Source organism: Gasterosteus aculeatus, chromosome 6 (assembly GCF_964276395.1).
Source record: "Gasterosteus aculeatus chromosome 6, fGasAcu3.hap1.1, whole genome shotgun sequence".
NCBI lineage: Eukaryota > Metazoa > Chordata > Actinopteri > Perciformes > Gasterosteidae > Gasterosteus > Gasterosteus aculeatus.
In genome coordinates, this window is record NC_135693.1 from 20,453,596 (window position 1) to 20,478,659 (window position 25,064).

The window sequence follows — 25,064 nt, forward strand, 5'->3', positions numbered from 1 at the left end:
GTTGCTGGGAAGGACCTTCGTTCTCAACATTCAGCCAATTGCATAAATATATCTCCGCGTTGCTAGGCAGGATGTCCGCGTCGGCAGCCAATCGGATTGCTGAGTCCGCCAGCGGGCGTAGGGAGCTGAGACAGACCGGTGACAGTGTCTTTTTCCCGGGGCAGAGCACCACGGAGCCTCCGCGGAAAACGACAGAGACACGATGCCGAACAAAACTCCAAAGGAGAAGGTGAGCAGGCCACTTCATCTCTCCCTTTGAGACGACACAATATTTGATCGGATAGCGTTAGCGGCTAGCTGCCACAGCAAGCTAACCTTCCAGGGCCGAGATAGCAGCCGACGGATCAGCTAACCGCTAGTGCAGAGTAACTCTGTATGCAGCTAAAAGGGCACATTTGCGACTGGGTCCCGATGTTAAAGGGGAAAGGTGTTAAATGTCACGTAGCACCAAAGCTAACTAATCCCAGCCAGCGTGTTTAGAGGTTCCTTTAACGTTAGTCCCGATAGCCAAGTGTGACTCATTCATACAGCATATGTGATGCTAACCAGCTGAGAGCGGCCAGCCGCTAGCTTTTTATTGCTGTTTTTATCTGGTCACGTGACCGGAGACCCCGCGGGGTGTCCGCTCCAGTGTGGATTCACTTCGTGTAACTTCAGTGTACAAATACTGTCACAGCGAAAAGTCCTACTTTCAAAGCACTAAAGGATCATGGTACTCTGTATGTAATTGTATTATTGCTACAGTGATGAAGTACTCCTTATATATAAATAAGTAATTGTATTATTGATGCAGTGATATTGCACCTGTTAAATGTGAAGCTGATTTTAATCAATTCTTAGAATCTATGTTATATATATATATATATATATATATATATATTTTTTTTTTTTAATTTCTTTCTTTCTTGTGTTTTAGTTGATTACTTGATAACGATCAATGTAAATGTACAACAATCTCTGAGTAAAGCTAGAAATGTCTAAAGTTTAGAACCATATACTTCCATCTGTATAAGCGTGTAATTGTTGCCTGAACAGGAAACAGCTAAAAGTGCTAAAATCAGCATGAGGAGCAGCACCAGTGGTGGGGGGAGCAAAGAGGCTGCAGCCGAGAGCTCCGAGGAGGTGAGTGTTCTAAAACACACGTTACCAGGCACATGGTACACATGACGCTGCTGTTCACGGTCATGACAGCAGATCACATTACATGATCATGGATCGGATCACGTGATCTTCTCCCGTGGTAGCTCCTCCCACAAGGGTCTGACTGACATGTTGATTGGTTGAGACACTAGAAAGAAACTTTACAAGTGCTTATGTGGTCAGAGAGACCCCCCCCCCCCCCCAACAGAGTTGAGTCTGGTTTAGTGGTGATGGGCTGCAGCTCCCAGAATGCATCACTGGGGCAAAGACTAACTGTTCTCCTGTGTGTGTGTGTGTGTGTGTGTGTGTGTGTGTTTCAGTCCCAGCAGCAGAGCGGCAGCAAGCGTCCCAGTAACAGCACGCCTCCCCCCACTCAGCTCAACAAGATCAAATACTCTGGAGGCCCTCAGCTGGTGAAGAAGGAGCGCCGGCAGAGCTCCTCTCGCTTCAGCCTCACCAAGAACCGGGAGCTGCAGAAGTTACCTGCCCTGAAAGGTGAGACACACACACACAGCCCATCTGTCGTAGGGCAGTAGAGCGGCTCCACCCCTCAGCCTCAGGAGACAGTGGTCCAACGTGGGTCTCCCCATGCGGGCTACCAAAGTTCAAAGGTCAAGTAGCTTCAACGTCCTTTAACACAACGTCTTTTCTTTACACAATCACACCAAACTACACCCTCCATCTCGGCCAGAAGACTTTGGACGGTCCTCGAACTTATGACAACAATTCATATTATCATTAAAAACATTTTCTTTTTTTTTACCATTTTCTTTTTGTTCAACAATAACACAATACAACAAGTCATCAACAACATCGGCAACCAGAAATAAAAGAATAACAACAAAACTTGCTGTCATGTCAATTCTGTGTCCACTGCCATCGAGTCCACTTCCTCCGTCTGTGGTCCTGTCAGCCGTCCCCTGTGTGTCAGTGTCTCCGTCATCTGTGTGTCCACCCAACGGGTCCCAGTGGGTAGATCTTCGTCCCCCATTTCCTTGTAATGGCCTTTTTGCCTGCAGCCACGAGTATCCTGAATAGAGACGCACATCCGTCTCTACATTCACACACATCAGCTCGTGATTCATAAGAATGTCCTGCGTTCACCTACGGACGATTCCCCAAACCCTGTCGTGTTCTGACCATCCCTGAGTGTGTGCTCATGGTGGCCTCAGGTGACCCACAGGTCCTCCAACATCACTTCCTGGTCTCAGAGTAGTTATTGGATATTTTAGGTGTGATAAAGAACTGCACCAGATTTTTCCAGGAAAAACAGGTTGTCTTGTTTTTCTCTTCTTGTCTCGTTCATCTTCAGATATTTCCATCTCAAATTCTCTCTCGTATATACCGTGTTGTGCTTCTGCCATCCATCAATGTAGTAGTTCTAGTCCTGACCCGTTTCCCTTTATATGCATCCATCATTACTTGTACCACCTTGTTCACTTGTTCCGTTTCACATAATAATCTCGTATCTGTAGATATTTGTAAAATTCCCGCCAATTCAGCCCATAAGTTGTTTTCAAGTCTTAACTCCTCCTCATCTCTTCCAGCAGCGAGGACGTAAAGCTCTGACCCGCCCGCTGTCCGAATCCCCCTCCGCGCCCGGCTGGTTTAAAACCGCTATCAAAAGCCCCCATTTCAATACACTTGTCTTTCTCCGCCTCATTATGTTTAAGTATCACATCACATGTCATTTATCTGACTTACAATAAGTGCATTCAACCATAGGGTACAAACTCACAAGAACAAGAAACATTCATTGGAACCATGATTCCAGGGTTCATTTTGTGAATGTTTCTGTCTATAATAATCTGTACCGGTCACATTCCAAAGGATTGTTCCGTTTCTTTCCCTTTTGCTTCATAGACCAGTTTACACCAACGAGGTACATATCTCAGCTGGGCTTCCACGTTGGGCAGACTCAGGCGACCTCTTTAGCCGGAGCGTTCTGAACCCCCCCATAGGAATCTGTCCCATGATATCAATTGTGTTTGAGTATCTTTATTGGTAATGCTGGGAACAAATATAAAAGTCTGGGTAATACATTCATTCTTATTCAGTCCTTGAGCTAAAATCCAATGTTTGGGTGGTATATCTATGTACATCTATCTCTAGATCTATCTTTGGATTATTCTCGGTTAATCCTGTCATAGTTTGCCCCAAATCGTCCCGATAAGCTTCTAGTCACGTCTATTCCTAAATAATTCATTTTCTTTAGATTCCAATTTAAATGGTATTCTTCCCTGATCTCCTTTGGTGGTGAATAATTGATCGTATTATTTATCTTGTGTCCTGATAGCTGCCCATATGTGTTCAAGAGGTCCAGCAATTGGGGCCGTTCAAGGAATGCAATGACGTCATCTGTGAAGAGTCCGACCTTGTGTTCTACTCCGCTGCACTTAAAGCACATCTGGATTTTTTCATTTCAACTCCATTGTTGTGTACAGAACCAAAATAATGACATGCGTCAATGTCCAGATATTTATGGACCGAACTGTAACTTGTAATCCAGATTGAGTAACGATGTTGGCCGATAATTCCCCACCTTTCCCCGGTTTAGGTGTGACCGTTATTATTGCTTCTGTCCAATAGTCAGATCCATAAAATGAGGTCCCTCGTTTTATGGATCTACGTGTCTGTCTCGCCAATAGTTTAGTGGCTCTCTGGTTGATCTCGTAATGACTTTGCTAATAGAACAGAATCCTCTGCTCATCCTCCTGTTGGATGTTCATCTCTAATATTACAGGTTTCATTTTCGTTTGTGTGTAAGTCAGCCGTTTCCTGGTAGTCTCTTTCCAATTCTGTTTTTCCATATTTTTTGTATACGTTTAAAACCATTTTATTTTACATATGAATCTCACCACAAACAAACCTTTTTCTTAGCAGATTCTGTGAAAATCATTCTGAGCTGAATGAAACTGTCAGGATGTTTTGTATTTCTAATAAATCCCCACAACACTGTTACACCCACGTTTGACTCTTTGAGCCTCCGCCCCCCCAGACTCCCCCCCGGTGGAGCAGGAGGAGCTGTTTGTGCAGAAGCTCCGTCAGTGCTGCGTCCTGTTCGACTTCATCAGCGATCCGCTCAGCGACCTGAAGTACAAAGAGGTGAAGAGAGCCGGCCTCAACGAGATGGTGGAGTTCATCACACACAACAGTGAGGTGGTGACGGAGGTCATCTACCCCGAGGCCGTGTTCATGGTACACACACTGTTTACCCTACCACTGTACAAGGGCATCTACTGAGCTGCTACACTGCATCCGGAAAGGATTCACAGCGCATCACTCTTTCCACATTTTGTTATGTTACAGCCTTATTCCAATATGGATTAAATTCATTTTTTTCTTCAACATTCTACACACAACAACCCATAATGACGAAGTGAAAACTGTTTTTTGCTGCATTCATCTTTCCCTCCATCCTGACTGGTCTCTCAGTTCCTCCCGCTGAAAAACATCCCCACATGATGCTGCCACCATGCTTCACTGTAGGGACGGTATTGGCGAGATGATGAGCAGCGCCTGGTTTCCTCCAGACATGACGCTTGGCATTCAGGCCAAAGAGTTCAATCTTTGTTTCATCAGACCAGAGACTTGTTTCTCATGGTCTGAGTCCTTCAGGCGGGCTGTCATGTGCTTCTTACTGAGCAGTGGCTTCCGTCTGGCCTCTCTACCAAACAGGCCTGATGTGTGAAGTGCTGCAGAGATGGTTGTCCTTCTGGAAGGTTCTCCTCTCTTCATAGAACAACGCTGGAGCTCTGTCAGAGTGACCATCGGGTTCCTGGTCACCTCCCTGACTAAGGCCCTTCTCCCCCGATCGCTCAGTCTGGCTGGGCGGCACAACTCTAGGAAGAGTCCTGGTGGTTCCAAACTTCTTCCATTTGATGGAGGCCACTGTGCTCATTGGGACTTTCAATGCTGCAGAAATCTTTCTGTACCCGTCGCCAGATCTGAGCCTCGATACAGTTCTGTCTCTGAGGTCTACAGATAATTCCTTGGTCTTCATGGCTTGGTTTATGCTCTGATATGCACTGTCAGCTGTGATACCTTACTGAAATCAACTGAATTTAGGACAGGTGGACTCCAATCAAGTTGTAGAAACATCTGAAGGATGATCAGTGGAAACAGGAGGCACCTGAGCTACATGCTGAGTCACGGCAAAGGCTGTGAATACTTATGTACATGTTATGTTTTCCTTCTTTATTTTTAACAGATTTGCAAAAATTTGCAAAAAACAGTTTTCACTTTGTCATTATGGGTTGTTGTGTGTAGAATGATGAGGAACATAATGAATTTAATCCATTTTGGAATAAGGCTGTAACGTAACAATGTGGTGGAGCGCTGTGATGCGGGTGCGCTGTATGTCGTATGGATCTATTGTCGGGGACGATCGTAAACTTGTTGGTGTCAGTAGGGAGAGAACCTTCAATGAGTCAACGATCCAGTGACTGTTTTCTTGTTTTATTTTAGTATACAGTACTTAGTAGTTTTAGCAGACAACAAAATAAGACACTCACCCCTTCTTCCATTTACCAAACTGAACTTTGCACACAGAGTTATCCCCATTGATACCAAACACAACATGACATGAAAAGGGTCGTACCAGGTGGCATTAATGATGCCTGTCTCCTGCATCTATAGAGCTTGTATCTTACGTACCAGGTGGCATTAATGATGCCTGGCTCCTGCATCTATAGCGCTTGTATCTTACGTACCAGGTGGCATTAATGATGCCTGTCTCCTGCATCTATAGCGCTTGTATCTTACGTACCAGGTGGCATTAATGATGCCTGGCTCCTGCACCTATAGAGCTTGTATCTTACGTACCAGGTGGCATTAATGATGCCTGGCTCCTGCACCTATAGAGCTTGTATCTTACGTACCAGGTGGCATTAATGATGCCTGTCTCCTGCATCTATAGCGCTTGTATCTTACGTACCAGGTGGCATTAATGATGCCTGGCTCCTGCACCTATAGAACTTGTATCTTACGTACCAGGTGGCATTAATGATGCCTGGCTCCTGCATCTATAGCGCTTGTATCTTACGTACCAGGTGGCATTAATGATGCCTGGCTCCTGCACCTATAGAGCTTGTATCTTACGTACCAGGTGGCATTAATGATGCCTGGCTCCTGCACCTATAGAGCTTGTATCTTACGTACCAGGTGGCATTAATGATGCCTGGCTCCTGCACCTATAGAGCTTGTATCTTACGTACCAGGTGGCATTAATGATGCCTGGCTCCTGCACCTATAGAGCTTGTATCTTACGTACCAGGTGGCATTAATGATGCCTGGCTCCTGCATCTATAGCGCTTGTATCTTACGTACCAGGTGGCATTAATGATGCCTGGCTCCTGCACCTATAGAGCTTGTATCTTACGTACCAGGTGGCATTAATGATGCCTGGCTCCTCGGACAGGACTTTTACGGATCATGATAGAATGGTAATGAATGAGATGGGGCTAAGAGCTAGCAAGGAGACCTGGGATGTTCTCAGAAGACGCACAAAATGTTGCTCTCTTAGCTAATCATTTGCTACCCGTCGGGGTAACAACACCCTTGAGCCCTTGAACATGATATCATTGACGATACGGTACTGCCTCTCGTACCATGTGCATAGATAACTACAAAAATCTCATAAAGGACTAACAAACTACACAGCTTGTAACACAAAAGGCATTTCAGCCTTTTAAACACTTTCATTAATATCCCTGATTGTCCAACAAGATACTCACTGTGTGGGTGTGTTCAGTTTTCAGTGAATTTGTTCCGCACTCTTCCACCATCCTCCAACCCGACCGGAGCAGAGTTTGACCCTGAAGAGGACGAGCCCACGTTGGAGGCCGCCTGGCCCCACCTGCAGGTATGAAAGTACCTCTACTGTAGTACATGTACACCTAGAGCGTACTTGTACTGTGTACCTTTGAGTTGTCTTGTCTTTGTGTCCTCAGCTCGTCTACGAGTTCTTCCTCCGCTTCCTGGAGTCAGCTGACTTCCAGCCCAACGTGGCCAAGAAACACATCGACCAGAAGTTTGTGATGTCGGTAAGATCTGGAGGGACGAGCCTGCTGGCTGGAGGGAGGAGCCTGCTGGCTGGAGGGAGGGCCCTGTTGGCTGGAGGGAGGGGCCTGCTGGCTGGAGGGAGGAGCCTGCTGGCTGGAGGGAGGAGCCTGCTGGCTGGAGGGGCAGTAGACTGACTGAGTTGAACCTTTTGTCTCCAAGCTGCTGGAGCTGTTTGACAGCGAGGATCCTCGAGAGAGAGACTTCCTGAAGACCATCCTCCACCGGATTTACGGCAAGTTCCTGGGCCTCCGAGCCTACATCCGCCGGCAGATCAACAACATCTTCTACAGGTTGGAATCCAATTAATATCTGTGTGTATACGGTCCATGGTGGCGCATGGAGTAGAGCTGGTGCGCCGGGAACCGCAAGGTTGGCGGTTTGAACCCCGGCTGCCCCATGTCCCATGTCGAAGTGTCCCTGAGCAAGACACCTACCCCTAGTTGCTCCACGGGCAAAATGTAAAAAAAAAAAAAGCTAAATGACATGTAATGTATAGATCAGCTATCGATCAATAGAGACACAAACCTTTTTTTTTTACAGATTCATCTACGAGACAGAACACCATAACGGCATTGCTGAGCTGCTGGAGATCCTGGGGAGGTAAAACACACACACACAGGTTGGTCGCCATGGCGATGGTTAACACGTGTCTCTTCCTCAGCATCATTAACGGCTTCGCTCTCCCTCTGAAAGAAGAACACAAGATGTTTCTCATCAGAGTTCTGCTGCCGCTTCATAAAGTGAAGTCTCTCAGTGTGTACCACCCACAGGTCTGTCTCCTCCCTCCCTGTCTCTCGCTCTGTGTCTCCTTCCCTCTCTGTGTCTCTCACTCTGTGTCCTTCCTTCTGCAGCTGGCATACTGTGTGGTCCAGTTCCTGGAGAAAGACAGCAGTCTGACCGAGCCGGTGAGTCTTACTCGTGTTTCCATGACAATACAGAAACATGTGGGTTCCCGGCTGACCCTCTGACCCCTGCAGGTGATCATTGGTCTGCTGAAGTTCTGGCCTAAGACTCACAGTCCCAAGGAAGTGATGTTCCTCAACGAGTTGGAGGAAATTCTAGACGTCATCGAACCCTCTGAGTTTGTCAAAGTGCAGGAGCCGCTCTTCAGACAGATGGCCAAGTGTGTGTCCAGCCCGCACTTCCAGGTACCAGAACATGAACTCATGATACTGTATATGTAGTGAAGATACTGATGATGATGATGATGTCACAGGTAGCAGAGCGGGCTCTCTATTACTGGAACAACGAGTACATCATGAGTCTGATCAGTGACAACGCTGCTAAGATCCTCCCCCTCATGTTCCCCTCCCTCTACAAGAACTCCAAAAGCCACTGGAACAAGTAACGCGCTCACACACGCTCACTGCTTCCACTGACTCGCATGCTAATCACGCTAACTTTAGCACATGCTAATGGGACGGAGCTCATGTGTGCTTCTGCTCCTCAGGACCATCCATGGTCTGATCTACAACGCTCTCAAGCTCTTCATGGAGATGAACCAGAAGCTGTTTGACGACTGCACGCAGCAGTTCAAGGCCGAGAAACAAAAGTAACGACACACAACCAGCGTGAACGTGGAAAGTCTCGACAAGTTATTGATCCGCTTCTGTCTGCAGAGAGAAGTATAAGCTGAAGGAGAGAGAGGAGATCTGGCACAAGATCGAGGGCCTGGCCCGACAGAACCCTCAGGTACTCTGCTATAGATATCCGTATCGATAGATATAGTTACTCATATTTATGGAATTAACTGTCTGTTTCAGAGCAATAGGCTCCACCCTCTCCGCCCAGGACTCCACCCACAGGAGGAGGTCAGTCACTAGTCATTAACAGTGTAAATAGAAGTTTTCCCTCATTCATTTTTGAACACGGACATTTTGTATCTTTGTAGTACATGTTGTACAGTGATAGTACCGTAGCTGTGTACTCAATGGAGACAGAGACTCCAACGGCTGAAGACATCCAGCTGTTAAAGAAGGCTGTGGAGACGGAGGCCTCACAGGTGACCTGTCTGTCTCTGTGTCTCTGTCATACACACCTCACTGTCTCTTGATCACCTGTCTCTCCCCCCCATCAGGGTCTGAAGGACCTGAAGAAGGAGAAAGTCCTGATGAGGAGGAAGTCCGAGCTTCCTCAGGATGTCTACACCATCAAAGCCCTGGAGGCTCACAAGAGGGCTGAGGAGTACCTGACAGCCAATCAGGAAACCCTCTGACGAGGCTGGTTCTTCTAAGCCGGACTCTCTGATTGGATGTAGAAGCTGAACCCTGGTGGTCGCTAACAAGTAGAACATGTGAGAATGACATCACCTCCCACACCTGCATCGGTATTCATCCATCTGACCTGAACGCAGCCTTGTGCACTCAGAGAGCCGAGGTTCTTGAGGGCATCACCAGCGGGCTTTTCCTCTCCAGAACTGCACAAGGCTGTGGAGGAACTTTCTCCTGAGGTTCCTCAGTTCTCCTCGTGTAAGAAATGGATCCACGCTAAAAAGAAAACCTTTCACTATTTGATGATGAATTCTACATTTTAACAACTAGAGTCCCGGCCCGTCTGTGTGGTGTTCAGGTAACGTTTGTATTCACACCATCATCTGAAGGTTCAGTACTATCAGGAGGAACCCAACATATGAAAACAAGATCAGTGGCAGCTGATTAAGCATTAAGTTCCTGCCATGCAAAAGATCTCCAACATGTCTGTCCCGTGACTTGCACAGAGCCCCGCCCCTCCACCTGATCCGACCAATCCTCTGTCAGCGGACAAGAGATGAGGAAGAGGAGACACAGTGAATGTGGACGTCCCATCAGCATCCATGGTGACGTTAAGTCACGTCATCAACTTTTGTTGAGTGCCCTATGAGGTCAGAGGTCAAACTTGTTCAGGGCTGACGGGGAAAAATACAGACGCTGCTGGAGAACCGCCATGCAACGGACGGAACCAATAGGAATGTTTTGTCCTGTCAAAATAAAAGCTGGCCACAAAACCACAACACAAACTTTTCAATCTCCCATGATTCTCTGCTGTCTGATAAACGTCTAAAGTTCCTACATTCATTCTAACATTTTCATGTTTATTGATCATAAGTGATATATAATATTCTCACTACATCGGTTCTTAGTTCAAAGCTTCTTGTTATCGACAGACATTGAACATCTCACTTCACTAAACTACAATAGTAAAGAAAGAGACAAACGGTCCGTTTCAAGTGGGAGGTTTAACAACCTCTGAGTCAAACCCTAAACTCTGACTTGATTTACGCTGAGACGGAGACTCTGAGCTTCTGGTTTCAGAGCAGCTGTTCAGAGTCGGTTGACTCAGAGTTGAGTGCGTGCAGCATCACAGTATGAAGGCAGCATGAATGGAGCCACGATACTACGAGTTACCATGACAACCACCACCAACAGTATATTCACCCCTATTGAGCTGCAAACGCAACGTACGAGTATGAACCCGTAATTAGACAGAAAAGACAGAGAAACGGCGTAAGTTCTAACATAGTGTTGTCAGTTAATATTTGATTAATCACTAATCATAATCTATACGTTTTACTAATTCCCAGTTTTTACACTCTGAATGCAGTACACACAGGCTGGAAATACACACACTTCCTCATATTTAGAATAATATCGCTGGTATAAACTGGTTCGATGGTGTTGGACCTGTAATGTGTTTTCTTCAGGTGCGTCCTGTGGGACTCCTCTTTAACGTCTCACTGGTTTGTGTCCAACAAAAAGGTTTAAAAGACGTTTCTCACGGCTCTGCATGCAGCAGCTTTACTGATATTCTAATGTTGTAAAGGAAAACATGTAATACGACACAAAGAATGTGCTCGTATGTGAGAGCACGTCCACCATGGGGACGTTACTTCTATGAAGACGGCTGAGGTCATGGACATATTTGGACGGTGAAGAAAAACGATAGCGTTCAAACAAGTAGTCATCTGGAAATGAGAATATATCTAATCAGGCCTCAATATTCTCTCCTCACGTGTTTAACAGCCTGAGAAGTAAAAGCGCTTCATCAACAGGATCGTCCAGAAAAGGGCGTGACGTGTTCCAGAAAACACTTTAGTCTTTAACGTAACATCTTATTTTGTTCATATGTGTAAACTGATACAGAGTGAATGAATGAATGAGGAAAGTAAAGCGCGCTGTGTGATTGGCTGGGCTGCTGTCAGAGGGAGGAGCCTGTGGAAGGAGAAAGAAAACCTGCTCCCGACCAGGTGATGTTCACAGGCTGTTACCATGGAGACTGAGCCTGAGCTTTAGTTACCATGGAGACTGAGCCTGAGATTTAGTCACCATGGTGACTGAGCCTGACCTTTAGTTACCATGGAGACTGAGCCTGACCTTTAGTTACCATGGTGACTGAGCCTGAGCTTTAGTTACCTCCCTTTGTGAAACAAGCCAGAGTTTCCTTCATCTCAGGGTGAACAAACTGAGTTTACACTCAACCTGCTTCTTGAAACGGACCCGATGACTGAACAACATGGCTTTATTTGTTTATGCTCACAGCCAGGCCTTACAGGAGGCCACACCCCTTGTTACTCTCAAATCAATAACCATTCCAGTGGTGGCTAAGCTCCGCCCACCTTTCTTGGTTGCCGCCACGTGTGTAAAAACGTGATTCAGGACGATTAAATATAAAGTGTTGTAGCACATTTACCTCTATTGATTTTTATTAACTTCGAAGACATCAGAGGACGATCTCCCGTTTATTATTTAGTGTTTCCTCACTCTGATTTAAGGCTGCTTAACCCCATGGTGTACTTATTAGAATACAGTCCTTTTTTGCACATGTACATGGTCAAAAGCTAAATAAAGTGCACATGTTTGTCAATCAGGTTCTGTGTCTTACTGCTAAAAGCATACTATCCCATTACAAATATTGTTCGAAATTAAATATTAAGCGAGTAATAACAATCGACAAGGAAAAATCAAAGATTTTATTTTCTGAGAAAAATATTCACCTTTTTACAATGAATTATTCCTTATGTTTTTAGCGCACAATTTTAGAAATAATATTGTCTGTACTAATCTAACATTAGCTAGCGCCCCTGTAATGTTTGCTATTTGTTACCTTTTATATGTTCAGTGAGTTTGATTAAATGTTTGTAGTCGACAAAGTAAATCACAATATTTTATCATGAGATGAAAAACTAAAGCTACAGTTTATCACATTAATAAAACAGCTTTTCATGACAAGTTAACAACTGGAAGCAAAGGTTAGCTAGCCAACCCTTCATTGGCTACCTAGCAAAGGTCAGATGATGGTGTCAGTTTGACTTGTTCGTGAAAATACAACATGAACATTTACAAAATTTGGTAGCTTTTTAGCGTGTAAGCAAACGTTAGGTGGCGTTTTACTTCATTAATTTGTACTGCTTTACTGTTATCATCCATCCGTTAGCTAGTGAGCTAACTATGAACGTTACCATCAGCTAGCTCCTTTTAGCCGGTCCGGCTTCAGTCCAGAGTTGATCAGCTGAACCAGACCTCCAGTGGTCACACTGAAAACTGATCCAGATCAAAGAAATGACAAGAATACTGTACCCGGTTTCTAAATAGACAAACTAAGGGATTCAATTCAACAACATTCAGCTTGAACTTGAAAGTTTTTCATATAAAGTAAAAGTTAGCAGTGGTGCGTTCAGGGTCAGCAGAGGCTGTTGCTGTGCATTCAGGGACAGTCGTTGAAGCTGTCATGGTGCATTCAAGGTCCGTTGATGTTGTTCCTGCGGGGCAGGTGCAGTGCGGCGGCACTCTGCCGGCTCTCCAGTGTGTTCTGTACCATGTCTTTCCACTGGTCATCTGAGATCTCATTGGCCCAGGACGGCACGGCGAGAGACGGCAACGCAATGGCCGCCATGGTCCTCTTCACCAGCTCCACGTGGTCTGTAGGGAGATTTTGAAAGACACGAAGTGCAGCTGTTTTTATTTGCTTTTTAGAGAAGGAAATAAACGACATCCCCATTTCGCCCCCCGTAGAGGAATTAAAGTTGGGCTTTTATTGTTACAGGTAAAAAAGAGAGTGAGGCTTCAATTGACTACATTCACCATCAGGTATCATAAATCAGCTGGAGCGCTTTTTGAATTATTATCTGGAGGGTGTTTTCTCCATATATTGATGGTGAGCAATGGCCTCCCAATTACCCACAATGCCAAGGGTTTGATGTAGTGTAAGGAGGCCTGACCTGCGTCCATGGGGATAGAGGCTCGGCTCCTCAAGGCCGCCGCCCCCTCAGGGTCATCCTCATCATCGCTGTCCGTGGGCGGGGCTTCGGGGAGGTGCAGCCCCATCACCTGCAGGAGAGACGTGATTTCCACAGCCAATTAGAGCAGACATGTGTCACCACAGGGGAGGACGAGGTCAGCGATCAGCACGACGACGAACCTTGACATAATTCTCACTCAACACCAGTGTAAAATCTTTTTTTTAAAACATTTATTAAATAAAACTTGCAAGTAGGAAATCGAATTAACAAGTCATGCATCAAGGCTTCACACAGCTCTCCAAGATGGCGCAGACGATGGCTGCCACGGTGCTTCGGTGCGCTTCGTTTTTTGTTAATTCGGTTTCCTGTTGCGATCATCTACAGACCTGTCAACACGTCTGTGGACGACGCTGTCAACATGGCCCTCCACTACATCCTCCAGCATCTGGACTCCCCAGGAACCTACGCCAGGATCCTGTTTGTGGACTTCAGCTCTGCCTTCAACACATCATCCCGTCTCTGCTGCAGGACAAACTCTCCCAGCTGCACCGCCCGACTCCACCTGCAAGTGGATCACTGACTTCCTGTCTGACAGGAAGCAGCAGGTGAAGCTGGGAAACATGTCTCAGCCTCCCAGACCATCAGCACCGGTTCCCCCCAGGGCTGCGTTCTTTCCCCTCTGCTCTTCTCCCTGTACACCAACCGCTGCACCTCCAGCCGCCAGTCCGTCAAGCTCCTGAAGTTTGCGGATGACACCACCCTCATTGGACTGATCTCTTGTGGGGACGAGTCCGCCTACAGGTGGAGTCTGACCATCTGGTGTCGTGGTGCAGTCAGAACAACCTGGAGCTCAACGCTCTAAAGACACTGGAGATGGTTGTGGATTTCCGGCGGAACAGAGCCCCACCCTCCCCCATCACCCTGTGTGACTCCCCCGTCACTATTGTGGATTCCTTCCGTTTCCTGGGCTCCATCATCACCCAGTACCTCAAGTGGGAGCTGAACATCAGCTCCATCACCAAGAAGGCTCAGCAGAGGCTGTTCTTCCTGAGACAGCTGAAGAAATTCAACCTGCCAAAGACGATGATGGTCCACTTCTACACGGCCATCATGGAGTCCATCCTCTGCTCCTCCATCAGCGTCTGGTACGCTGCAGCCACAGCCAAGGACAAGGGCAGGCTGCAGCGTGTCCTCCGCTCTGCAGAGAGGCTGATCGGCTGCAATCTGCCGTCCCTGCAGGACTTGTTCGCTTCCAGGTCTCTGAAGCAGCTAAAAAGATGGTGGCCGACCCCTCTCACCCCGACAAAACCTGTTTGTGCCCCTTCCATCTGGCAGGAGGCTGAGGTCCATCAGGACTAAGACCTCCCGCCACACCAACAGTTTCTTCCCGTCGGCAGTCGGGCTCATCAACCTGATGGCCCCCCACTGACTGACTATAACATCCCACCGGTCACTCTGCTTCACACTGCACATGCAACTTTAACTCGTCACTTTCTGTTCGCTGGTTCACTTTATTTTTAAACTAACCCACATCATTAGATTTCATTTTATTCCTCTTGCACTATGTTGTCTTATGTCTTGTTGTCCTTTGTCCTACTGTCTGCTGTTATGCACCAACCGCCTTGTATGTCTGACATCCTGGCAATAAATGTTTCCTGATTCCTGATTCTTGCCTTGGTACCTTGGTACTGGAATATAAACGTACTAAAACAGGAGGGGCTCTGGGCAGTGAACCAGGTGACCAACCTTGGATGTAGACTTCATCTTCTCCACCTCAAGATTATCTGGACATTGACGCACAAAGTGTCTCTAAGTAATATTAGAGTATTAGATTCATTAAAGTAAACCGATAAACACAGAAGCATTATCTCAGTGACTTCTGCTGCTGATTATGAGAATAATAATAACAATGATGATACATTTTACACATGATGTAATAAAGCAGGGGTCTCAAACTCAAATCAGCTGCGGGCCAGAAGCAGCCCACTTCAACCGAACGCGGGCCAGACTAGCGTCCGAACGGCATGGTCGACGGGGGGTGGGGTACGCCGGTCGGTACCCCACCCCCCGTGGCGGTCTGCCACACCGGAGTTTGAGACCCCTGTAATAAAGAGTGGAAGCTTTATTAAAACACTGATGTGTTATACTATGATAATAAATGCTTGTATAAACACAACTCACCTGTATCCTCTGCTGAAGCTGCTCAGTGGAGGGGGGGGTGTCCTCCTGCCCCACGGCCCTCTCCTCCCCCTCAGGTTCCTGGTTCAGGGGTTGGTAGTAATATCCTCCATCGTTCTCCTCTTCCTCTCCATCCAGCTCCATCTCGGACCCCACCTCCCCCTCCTCCTCCTCCTCCTCCCCCCCACTCCACGCAGGCAGCATGGCTCCATCGGCTGGGCGCTCGCCCCCCCCCAGCTCATCCTCAGAGTTTGGTAAGACGCGCTCCGGTCCCATCGCTGAGCTCAACACTTCCATCCACAGACACACTGAGAGACAGACGGTTTGTCAACAACAATAACACAACTTAACACTCACTTTCAAAAGCAGTCATTGAACCTTGTGACAAAGCGCGGAAGTGTTTGATCAACACATCCCGGCTGGATTAAGGTTCCTGTTATCAGACGTCATGTATGTTCTATGTTTCATGTATTTTTTTAACCTGGTTGTTTGTCGTCTGCATGACTCACACTGTAACAACACATGAAGCTTCTGAGATGCTTCTTTGGAGCCGCTGCACTGCGTCTCCGTCCATCACAACTACGCAGCTTAGTGGAAGTGGAGGCGCCTTGTTTTTTCCTAACTCCTCATCAACTCTCCTAACCATCTTTCCTTGATCCCATGACATTTTCCTCAGAGGTCAAGGAATAGTGGTTAGGAAAGGAATAGACGTTGGGAGGTCGCTTTTTTAACAATTACACTCATTTCTTTTCAGAATGTGACTGGCTGTTCTTGGAGAACCCGATCAGTGTTTCCTCACCTCACACACAGGCTGTACACTGGGAGACACTGCAGATGTTTTCAGAGGAACCAGATGTTCAGCTCATTGTTATCTGATTGAAGATAACTCATTTCTTTCAGTGTATTGATTATTTATTGATAATATTGACTGTACAGGTTTTCTGAAGAAACCTCTGGTATTTTTTTCAAAAAACGTGAATGAATATCAAGTCATTTGTTTAACTCCTTCTGTGTTATAGTCATTAAGATTTTAAAATTAAACAGTTTTCTGCTAAAGTGGACGTAATTATTTAAATATATTTACATATTCTATTTGTTTAGTGCATATTATTATTTATGTATTTTGTGTGAGGATTTCTAAAATGAAGGAATCATATGAAACATAAAGTGGATGTCCGGACACTGAACACCGGGAGAAGCTAACCGCTAACAAAGCTAGTTAGCTTCAGTTCCCCCTCCGCTTAATTTGCTCTTCTTTCTGCTCCGTTTTATGACGTAGAATAATTAGAAGAATAAGTATTGATCTTCTTACCTGTCTGCCTGTCTCTCCGTCTGTCGACCTGTCCGTGGGTTAGGAGCTTCAGGTAGCTGGTAGTAGCCGTTAGCCGCTGCTAGCTGCAGCCGCAGACACTTCCGGAGACGTCACTAGGCAGCAACACAACGGACGCAAAATGAATTTGAATGAACAACTTTATTGACAACATCAACATCACAACTTATATATATATATAAAACTTATAACTTACAACTACAAACAGTGGGACAATGGACAACAAGACAAATAAACATGCAAGAAAAATGTCATTTAGATCTACAGTATAAAATAGAAGGCTGTAGGCGAGGGGGGTATAAAATAAAAATGAATTCATTCAAAATAAAAAGTACACTGGCGAAAAGGGTCCGTGTACCTTTTGGTTGTGAGTGCATGTGAAAGTGACAAGTGTGCGTGTGCATGTGCAGCGTGAAGAGGGGGGGCCGTCAGGTTGATGAGCCCGACTGCCGACGGGAAGAAACTGTTTGTGTGGCGGGAGGTCTTAAAGTCCTGATGGACCTCAGCCTCCTGGACTTAATAATTTAACCAAATGTCACATTTCTTCAAAATGTTAAGGTTGAAAAGGAAAATACATATATGAATCTTGTCTATAAAATATAAAACATTCAAGATCAGCTCAATTCCGAGGCGGATTAAAACGGGGCTCAGTGGGCTGTGACGTCACAGCCATAAAGATCGTCTGTCAGTGAAGAGTTGTCACTTCCTTCATAAAATATATTCCAACCAAATGAAATAATATTAGTAATGACAACAATAATTATGATATTGATATATTGATGATATTGAGAACAACAACAAGAATAATAATAACAAATAATAACTAACAGCTATAATATAACAATGCCAATAAAACTAACAAGAATAATAATGATTATGAGAAAAATAAAATGGCAACAGTTTTAATAATAATAATACACATGAATGCAAATTACATGTCATTGTCTCGGATCAATAATCTCGTAGCTCTTCTGCTCGATCCTGCTAAACCGGCAAGAGTGACCCCTCCTGATGACGTACTTATCTCTGTCTCTCATAGCAACGGTCACCTCGAGGAGCTCACCGGCCACCGGACCGCCCCCCGCGCCCCTCCTCTACATCCCCCGCTTCCTGCACCTTGCTGCCGACAATTCAAACCAATCAATCGATCCCGGGATCGATCAACCGTGATGTCCACCGCGGTGGATCGGCACCGGCGCGTGGCCTGCGGAAGGATCAAAGCCACTGGAGCAGTGAACGACATCAGCGCGTGACAGTCCCGATCTTCCCCGCTGAGCTGATCGATCATTTTATCAGGTCAGTTGATCTCCTTACTGCAGCACCAATCAGAGCCTGACCCCGTGTTTGATCAGCTGATTCGTTTCAAGTCCTGCTAATCAATACTTCCCATTTATTGGTTATTGATTAGATTAATACATAAATACTACTTTCACAATATCACTGCTTACTTTATAGTACATACTACTGTAATTAATTGGAGGTTGTCACCAGGAAAGCTGTGTCTCAATTCAGTTGGCTGCATAAGACACTTGAGCAGGGAGCATCATGGACGTTTCTACTGCTTCTTTGACCTCTCATCTCCTGGCTGGATTCTAATTTTCAAAAAATGACCTACTAACGTCTATTCCTAACCACTATTCACTAGCACGTGTCTCCCGTCGGGTCATAACCTAGTAGCTTAGTGAAAGTGGGGTCGGATTTCTTAGACAACACGCTGTCTTTTCCTAACTCGTGAACTCTCCTAACCATCTTTCTTTGACCCTGTGACGTTTTCCACAGAGGTCAAGGAATAGGATTAGGAATAGACATTAAGGTTATTTTTTGACTAATATAATCCAGCCCCTAAATAACTAAAGGATAACTAACTGACAGGAAGTGATGTAAGGACTTTGGTACCGACCAATGGGAGACCTGCTGCTCACCAGCTTCCCATGCCTCTTTCTCCAGGTGTCCCAGCGCTCCCAATGCTTCCAGTCCCGTCCTGGCATGCTACCGGCCGCCATCCAGATCACAGGCGAGCTGCTTTCGGCGGCCGAGGTTCAGGACATCTGTGACAGCCTGAAGGAAGACGGCTTGCGGCTGCTTTCCGTGCGCGGCTGCCAGCTCTCTGACCGGGACTTTGGGCATGTGTGTCGTGGCGTAGCGGAGTCGCACTCGCTCGCCCAGCTCAATCTCAACCTGGGGGTCGTCTCCGGCCTCAGCCGGACGAGACACCTGGCCGACGCCCTGAAGACCAACCGGTCCCTCCAGACCCTGTTGTGAGTGCAGCTGTTGGTTCTGCTGCTTCCTCCTGTAGACCTGTAAACACAAGACCACCTCTAAACATGAGAATACCTGAAAGCACTAAACTAAACTACACACCGCACACTAAACTACACACTGCTCTACTAGGTATTGTCAAGTTGTGAAGGTTCTGTATAAATGTACAAACTGCTTAAATCTGAATAATAATACCATACTTAGCTATACTCGGTCACAGCCATGAGGAGGGATGCGGCACCCCCCTACTCGAATTCCCAGGGGCTCACCACCTGTGCGAAAAAACGATGGGGTTGGGTGCGCTGCTTCAAAGGGGGGCAGTGGCAGTGGGAGGGTCTGGACGGACCTGGACAGCAGATGCTGGTTCTGGGGACGTGGAATGCCACCTCTCTCGGAAGAAAGGAGACAGTTGGATTTGATGGACAAAAGGTTCACTTCTCTTCGGGTTCTGTGGGGGGAACTGACTTGTCTGTGCGTGTGCGCTAAACAGCACTGGAGAGTATACAGTCTTTTCGGAGACCCTGAATGGAGTCCTGCTTGGGGCTCCGGTAGGCTACTCCACAGTCCTACTGGGAGACTTTAATGCGCACGTGAGCGACGATGGAGATAACTTGGAGAAACGACCTCCCTGATCCGAACCCGAGCCCACGTTTGTTGTTGGACTTCTGTACTAGTCATGTATTGTCCATAACGAACACAAGAGGCAGAAAACTACAAAACAAAGCAGGATGTGAACCCAAACCGTGACACCCCACCCCCTCCATCAAAGGGTTTTCATTTTTTGGGAGTTTTTCCTGTGCCGTTGTGAGGGTTTCAGGACAGAGGATGTCACATGTGTACAGACTGTAAAGCCCTCTAAGGCAAATTTGTAATTTGCGATTACTATACGAAATTAGTTTAATTGAATTTTCCCTGCCTCCTCCAGTCTTCATGGCAGCCCACTGATGGACGCCGGCCTGGTGACCCTGAACATGGCCTTGTCCAGCCACCCAACGCTGGTCTGTCTAGACCTGGGAGACTGCATGCTGGGAGACGATGCGCTGGGTCTGATCTGTGGGATGCTGCCTCCGGACGGAGCCAAGTCAGGTAATACACACATTACATTACATGTCATTTAGCTGACACTTTTATCCTAAGCGACTTACAATAAGAACATTTCAACCATAAGGATACAAACACAGAAGAACAAGAGAGTGTGATTTCATTAAATAAGCCAATTTACAACATACTATAGATAAGTGGCGTTATAAGTACAATTGAAGTGCTACCATTTGTTAGTGTTTTCAGTCAAGGTAGAGTCTGAAGTCTTTAGTCTGAAGATCTGAAGGCTCTCTGTGGTCCTGATGTCTTCAGAGACCTCCTTCCACCATTTAGGAGCAGGACAGCAAAGAGTGGAGATCTAGTCGAGTGTTTTGCTCTCAGTGAGGAGGAACAAGCAGTTTATCACATGCAGAGCGGAGAGGTCAGAAGTCGGGATGTCAGGTTGGACCAGGTCCTGGATGTAAGCTGGACCCCATCCATTCACAGGAGGGTACGTGAGCACCAGTGGTTAGAACTGGATGAGCCACCGGTACCAGTGAAGAGAGCGGAGGAGTTGAGTAGTGTGGGAAATGTTTCGAAGGTTAAAGACCAGTCGAGCTGCTGCATTGTGGATGAGCTGCAGAGGTGGAGTGGTGGTAGCAGGAGACCTGCAGGAGAGAGTTACAGTAGTCCAGGAGGGAGATGACAAGAGCCTGAATCAGTACCTCCTTCTGAGTGAGAAGAGGACGTGTTCTCCTGATGTTGTAGAGCGTGTATCTACAGGATGGTGTGGTCAGTGATGTTGGAGTCAGGGAGAGTCGGCTGTCGATGTCACGCCGAGGTTCCTGCAGTCAAAGTGGGCATTGCCAAAGTTAACAGTCAGGTCCTGTGTAGGAGAATCTTTTCCCGGAAAGAGAAGTAGTTCAGTCTTGTCGGGGTTGATTTTCAGGTGGTGGGCGGATCCACTGAGAGATGTCAGTCAGGCAGGCAGAGATCCGAGTGAGGGAAGGAGAGAATTAGTTGGGTGTCATCGGCATAGCTGTGGTAGGAGAAGCCATGTGACCGAATGACAGAGCCGAGAGAGTTGGTGTAGAGCGAGAAGAGAAGGGGACCCAGGGCGGAACCCTGAGGAACTCCAGTAGTAAGAGGACAAGGTTCCGACTGAGGTTCCGACTCTAGGAGGTTGTTACAGTGGAGATAGGAGGAGAGTTGGTTAAAGATCGTACGTTCAAGAGTTTTGGACATAAAGGGAAGAAGAGAGACCGGTCTGTAGTTGTTTTCTTCAGATGGGTTGAGGGCAGGTTTCTTCAGGAGAGGGTTAACTCTTGCCTGAATTGGAAAAAAATCCAGATAACAGAGAAGAGTTAATGAGACAGGTGAGGAAAGGAAGAAGGTCAGGAGCGATAGATTGTTGAACATGTGATGGAATGGGGTCAAGAGGGCAGGTGGTCGGAGAGGTTACTAAGGTAAGAACTTTTTTTAGGAGGTTAGGAGACAGGGGGGTGAAAGAGGGAAGCGAGGGCAATAGAGGTAAAGTCGGTGGGACACAAGTAGTAGGATATGGCTTTGAGAAACAGGAGCGTATGTCAGATATTTTGTTTATGTCGTCCACCAGACACCTTGTGACAGTGTGGGTTGTGTGTCTATAGGTTTGAGGGAACTCACTCTCAGCGCCAACCCAGGAATCAGCTCTAAGGCCTGGGCTCGACTCGCCATTGCTGTGGCTCACAGCTCCCAACTGAGGGTCCTAAACCTCGACTACAACTCACTGGGTAACTACACACTGCTACACACTACGCCACACAGTATTCAATTCAACTCAATTCATTTTGTATTTCATTGGTATAGCCCAACATTTTTGAGTTTTTCTCAGAGGGCTCTACAACCTGTACACATGCAATATTCTCAGACCTCACAGCAGAAAAGGAAAATGAAAAAAGGAAGAAACCTTAGAGAAAACGGCAGAGAAAGAACCCTCTGTTAGGATGGACAGAATGCTAAAGATGTCATGTGTATAGAATAAACAACTTAACAGATGAACTATATGTTCAATTCATAGGACATGATATGAAAAATTGAGAGTAATAAGCCAGGTGTAAGGCAGGACACTGCAGGAACCATCAGATAGAACAACCATCCACAGGAATCTACACACTTAGGGGAAGAGACTGTATTAGGGATGTGCATTAATGAGACGGAGGAAAGAGGAGCTCGGTGTGTCCTAGGAACTCCTCCATCAGTTGAGGAAGATGAAAGCTAAGCTTTATCCTAAAAGAGCTGACTGAATTCCCCCCGCCGGACTGAAAGTGGAAGCTGGTTCTACAAAAAGGGTTAGACTCCATTCCATCACATCTTTTACAATCTATCGCTCCTGATCTTCTTCCTTTCCTCACCTGTCTCATCAACAACGCTCTGTTATCTGGCTGTTTTCTCTGAAGGAGGCAATAGTTAACCCTCTCCTGGAGAAACCCACCCTCAACCCTTCTGAAGAACACATCTACAGACCGGTCTCTCTTCTTCCCTTTTTGTCCAAAACTCTTGAACGTGTGATCTTTAACCAACTCTCCTCCTATCTCCAACAACCTCCTTGACCCCCACCAGTCAGGCTTCAAGGCCGTTCCACAGTGACTGCTCTCCTCGCTGTCTCAGAGCAACTCCACACTGCTAGAGCCGCCTCTCTCTCCTCTGTCCTCATCCTTCTGGACGTCTCTGCTGCATTTGACACAGTCAACCACCAGATCCTTATTTCCTCCCTTTAGGAACTTGGTGTCTCAGGCTCTGCTCTCTCCCTTCTTTCAAGATACAATAATCCGCACCTTGCATTAACCTTAGGAACCACGTTCTCCCTGGCTTTTTTCGGATTAGTCAGATGCTCGGAGTTTACCGCCTCAACCCTCACCTTCAATGCACGCCGCCATCCCTGCATACACAACGTATCCAGTCTCTACACCACAACATTCTACTCAAAGCAAACAAAAACCAACCGATCAGGCCAACTGACACCTGTTTTTACTTCAAGATACAGTCACCCCTGAATCCTTTCGAAACCCTTTTCATGTACTTGCAGCTTCGACAATCCCAAAGCCCATCACTTACAGACCCACTCTTCATCTCACAATCCGGCCAAGCAGCCACCGGATTCGGATTCAGAACACCCCATCCAAATGATGGGCCTGGTCCTCACAAGCCTATCATCGCTGCCACACACTACACACTAAACATTACACTACACATACACAGGTTCTGGTTCTGGTTCCAGGTGATCGGATTGCAGGAATGCTGGCGGTTGCCGTGGCGTCCAGTAGAACCCTGGAGGTGCTGGACCTGGAGGGAACCGGACTGACCAACCAATCAGCACAGGTTGATCAATCACACTCATCATCAGTGACATATTCAGACATCATCAGTGTTGTGATGTTGTTGTTGTAATGTGATCAGTGACACAATCAGTGACATCATCAGGGAAATGATCAGTGCTATCATCAGGGACATTACTACTCCTCTCCCATCCCGTTTTGATGCTGTTCATCGTGGTCATGTGACAGAAGGTTGAATAAACCGAGTCCATCGGCTGTGAGTGTGATACCCTGTGACATAACAGCTGGGAGTGGCCTTTGACCTGAAGCTGTGATGTTCTTGTTGTATGTGTGACAGGTGTTCCTGGACATGGTGGAGAACTACCCCACCTGTCTGAAGGTTCTGCTCCTGGGGGAGAACGACATCAGTCTGGAGCTGCAGCAGCAGATCTGTGACTTGCTGTCTGAGGGGGAGGAGGACGACAACAGAGAATCTACACCCACACAGCGAGACGCCGCCTCCAGCTGCGCCCTGTCTGCTATCAAAGACAAGTACCAGCCCCCCAGCTGGCAAACCCACAGCAGTAAGGGCTGAGTGCACCTCGCAATATTCATACTGGTCCCCCAGACAGAACCAGTTCAGAACCAAAACACTGCTAGTCTACTTCTTCTCTTGATCATGCTGGTTCTCTTGATACAAGGTACCATACAGGTTATACTGGTTTAGTGTAACATACTGGTTGTAGGGATATACAAGGTATCATACTGGTTATATTGGTTTAACATACTGGTTCTGCTGTTTTATTTTAACATGCATACTGCTTTTCCTGATACAAGGTAGCGTACTGGTTATACTGGTGTACTTTAGTATGCTGGTTCTCCGGCAGTACCAATTTCTAAATTAAAAGTACAAATATATAAACAAAAGTGTGCCACTGCCAGGGCATCAACATTTTATTATAACATTCACTATAACAGTCACCTTCGGAGCAACAGATAACATTCATATATCTGCTTTCTTTTATCAGGGATCAGCAAAAACTCTGCTCAGTAGTTGTGGTGTTGGTTATGAATGTATGTTGGAACATTGATAATGCTTTCATAATGCTTATTGATGTTTATAAGAAGCAGTACTGGGAAGGCGTTTAGGACCCAGGGTGAGGGGAACAACCTGGGGTGGGAACAACATGGCTGGGTTACCTGGATAAAGAGATACATTTAAGAGCAACTTGTTTTCAAGTCTTATTGTGTGTTTTAAACATGACTGGTTTTAAATAACTTTTGTTATACATAACTTTGGTTACATCACCTCCATCTAGAAAAGATTTAAAATGATGTATATGTCGTAGGTCTGCCCCAAAATTCTTCCATTGGTTGAGACGCGTGATGACCCCCTTTCCAAGATGAGAAGATATGTTGCTAGCACACTACCAACACAACTTACTAGCATGCGGCTGGCTACATAGCTAGCTCGCTAATAACTGTATTATGAAAGCAATAAGGTACTTGAGGCAGTACTTTATCTTCAATAATGTAACTGTGTGGCAGGCCTAACAACACCCCC

General features: G+C 46.4%; 3 protein-coding genes across 3 annotated transcripts; 2 read left to right on the top strand and 1 right to left on the bottom strand.

Annotated features, from left to right (window-relative positions):
* The first annotated feature begins 65 nt into the window (after positions 1-65).
* ppp2r5d (protein phosphatase 2, regulatory subunit B', delta) lies at positions 66-10,198 on the top strand. The gene is made up of 17 exons (XM_040178630.2): positions 66-229; positions 1,036-1,122; positions 1,461-1,635; positions 4,139-4,338; positions 6,893-7,003; positions 7,092-7,184; positions 7,363-7,493; positions 7,744-7,803; positions 7,865-7,973; positions 8,055-8,108; positions 8,181-8,351; positions 8,420-8,547; positions 8,654-8,755; positions 8,823-8,895; positions 8,967-9,014; positions 9,095-9,205; positions 9,281-10,198. Exons 1-17 carry the CDS (start codon positions 203-205, stop codon positions 9,416-9,418), a joined length of 1,818 nt encoding a protein of 605 aa, XP_040034564.2. The 5' UTR covers positions 66-202; the 3' UTR covers positions 9,419-10,198.
* Positions 10,199-12,134: 1,936 nt separating this feature from the next.
* mea1 (male-enhanced antigen 1) lies at positions 12,135-17,347 on the bottom strand. Its single transcript, XM_040178631.2, has 5 exons — positions 17,284-17,347; positions 16,908-17,020; positions 15,599-15,903; positions 13,397-13,505; positions 12,135-13,097 (listed from the first exon to the last, which is right to left on the bottom strand). Exons 3-5 carry the CDS (start codon positions 15,890-15,892, stop codon positions 12,916-12,918), a joined length of 585 nt encoding a protein of 194 aa, XP_040034565.1. The 5' UTR covers positions 15,893-15,903; positions 16,908-17,020; positions 17,284-17,347; the 3' UTR covers positions 12,135-12,915.
* Positions 17,348-17,824: 477 nt separating this feature from the next.
* On the top strand, positions 17,825-24,728 carry lrrc73 (leucine rich repeat containing 73). Its single transcript, XM_040178912.2, has 6 exons — positions 17,825-18,221; positions 18,873-19,183; positions 20,110-20,270; positions 21,854-21,976; positions 23,464-23,564; positions 23,859-24,728. Exons 2-6 carry the CDS (start codon positions 18,912-18,914, stop codon positions 24,093-24,095), a joined length of 894 nt encoding a protein of 297 aa, XP_040034846.2. The 5' UTR covers positions 17,825-18,221; positions 18,873-18,911; the 3' UTR covers positions 24,096-24,728.
* Positions 24,729-25,064: the final 336 nt, after the last annotated feature.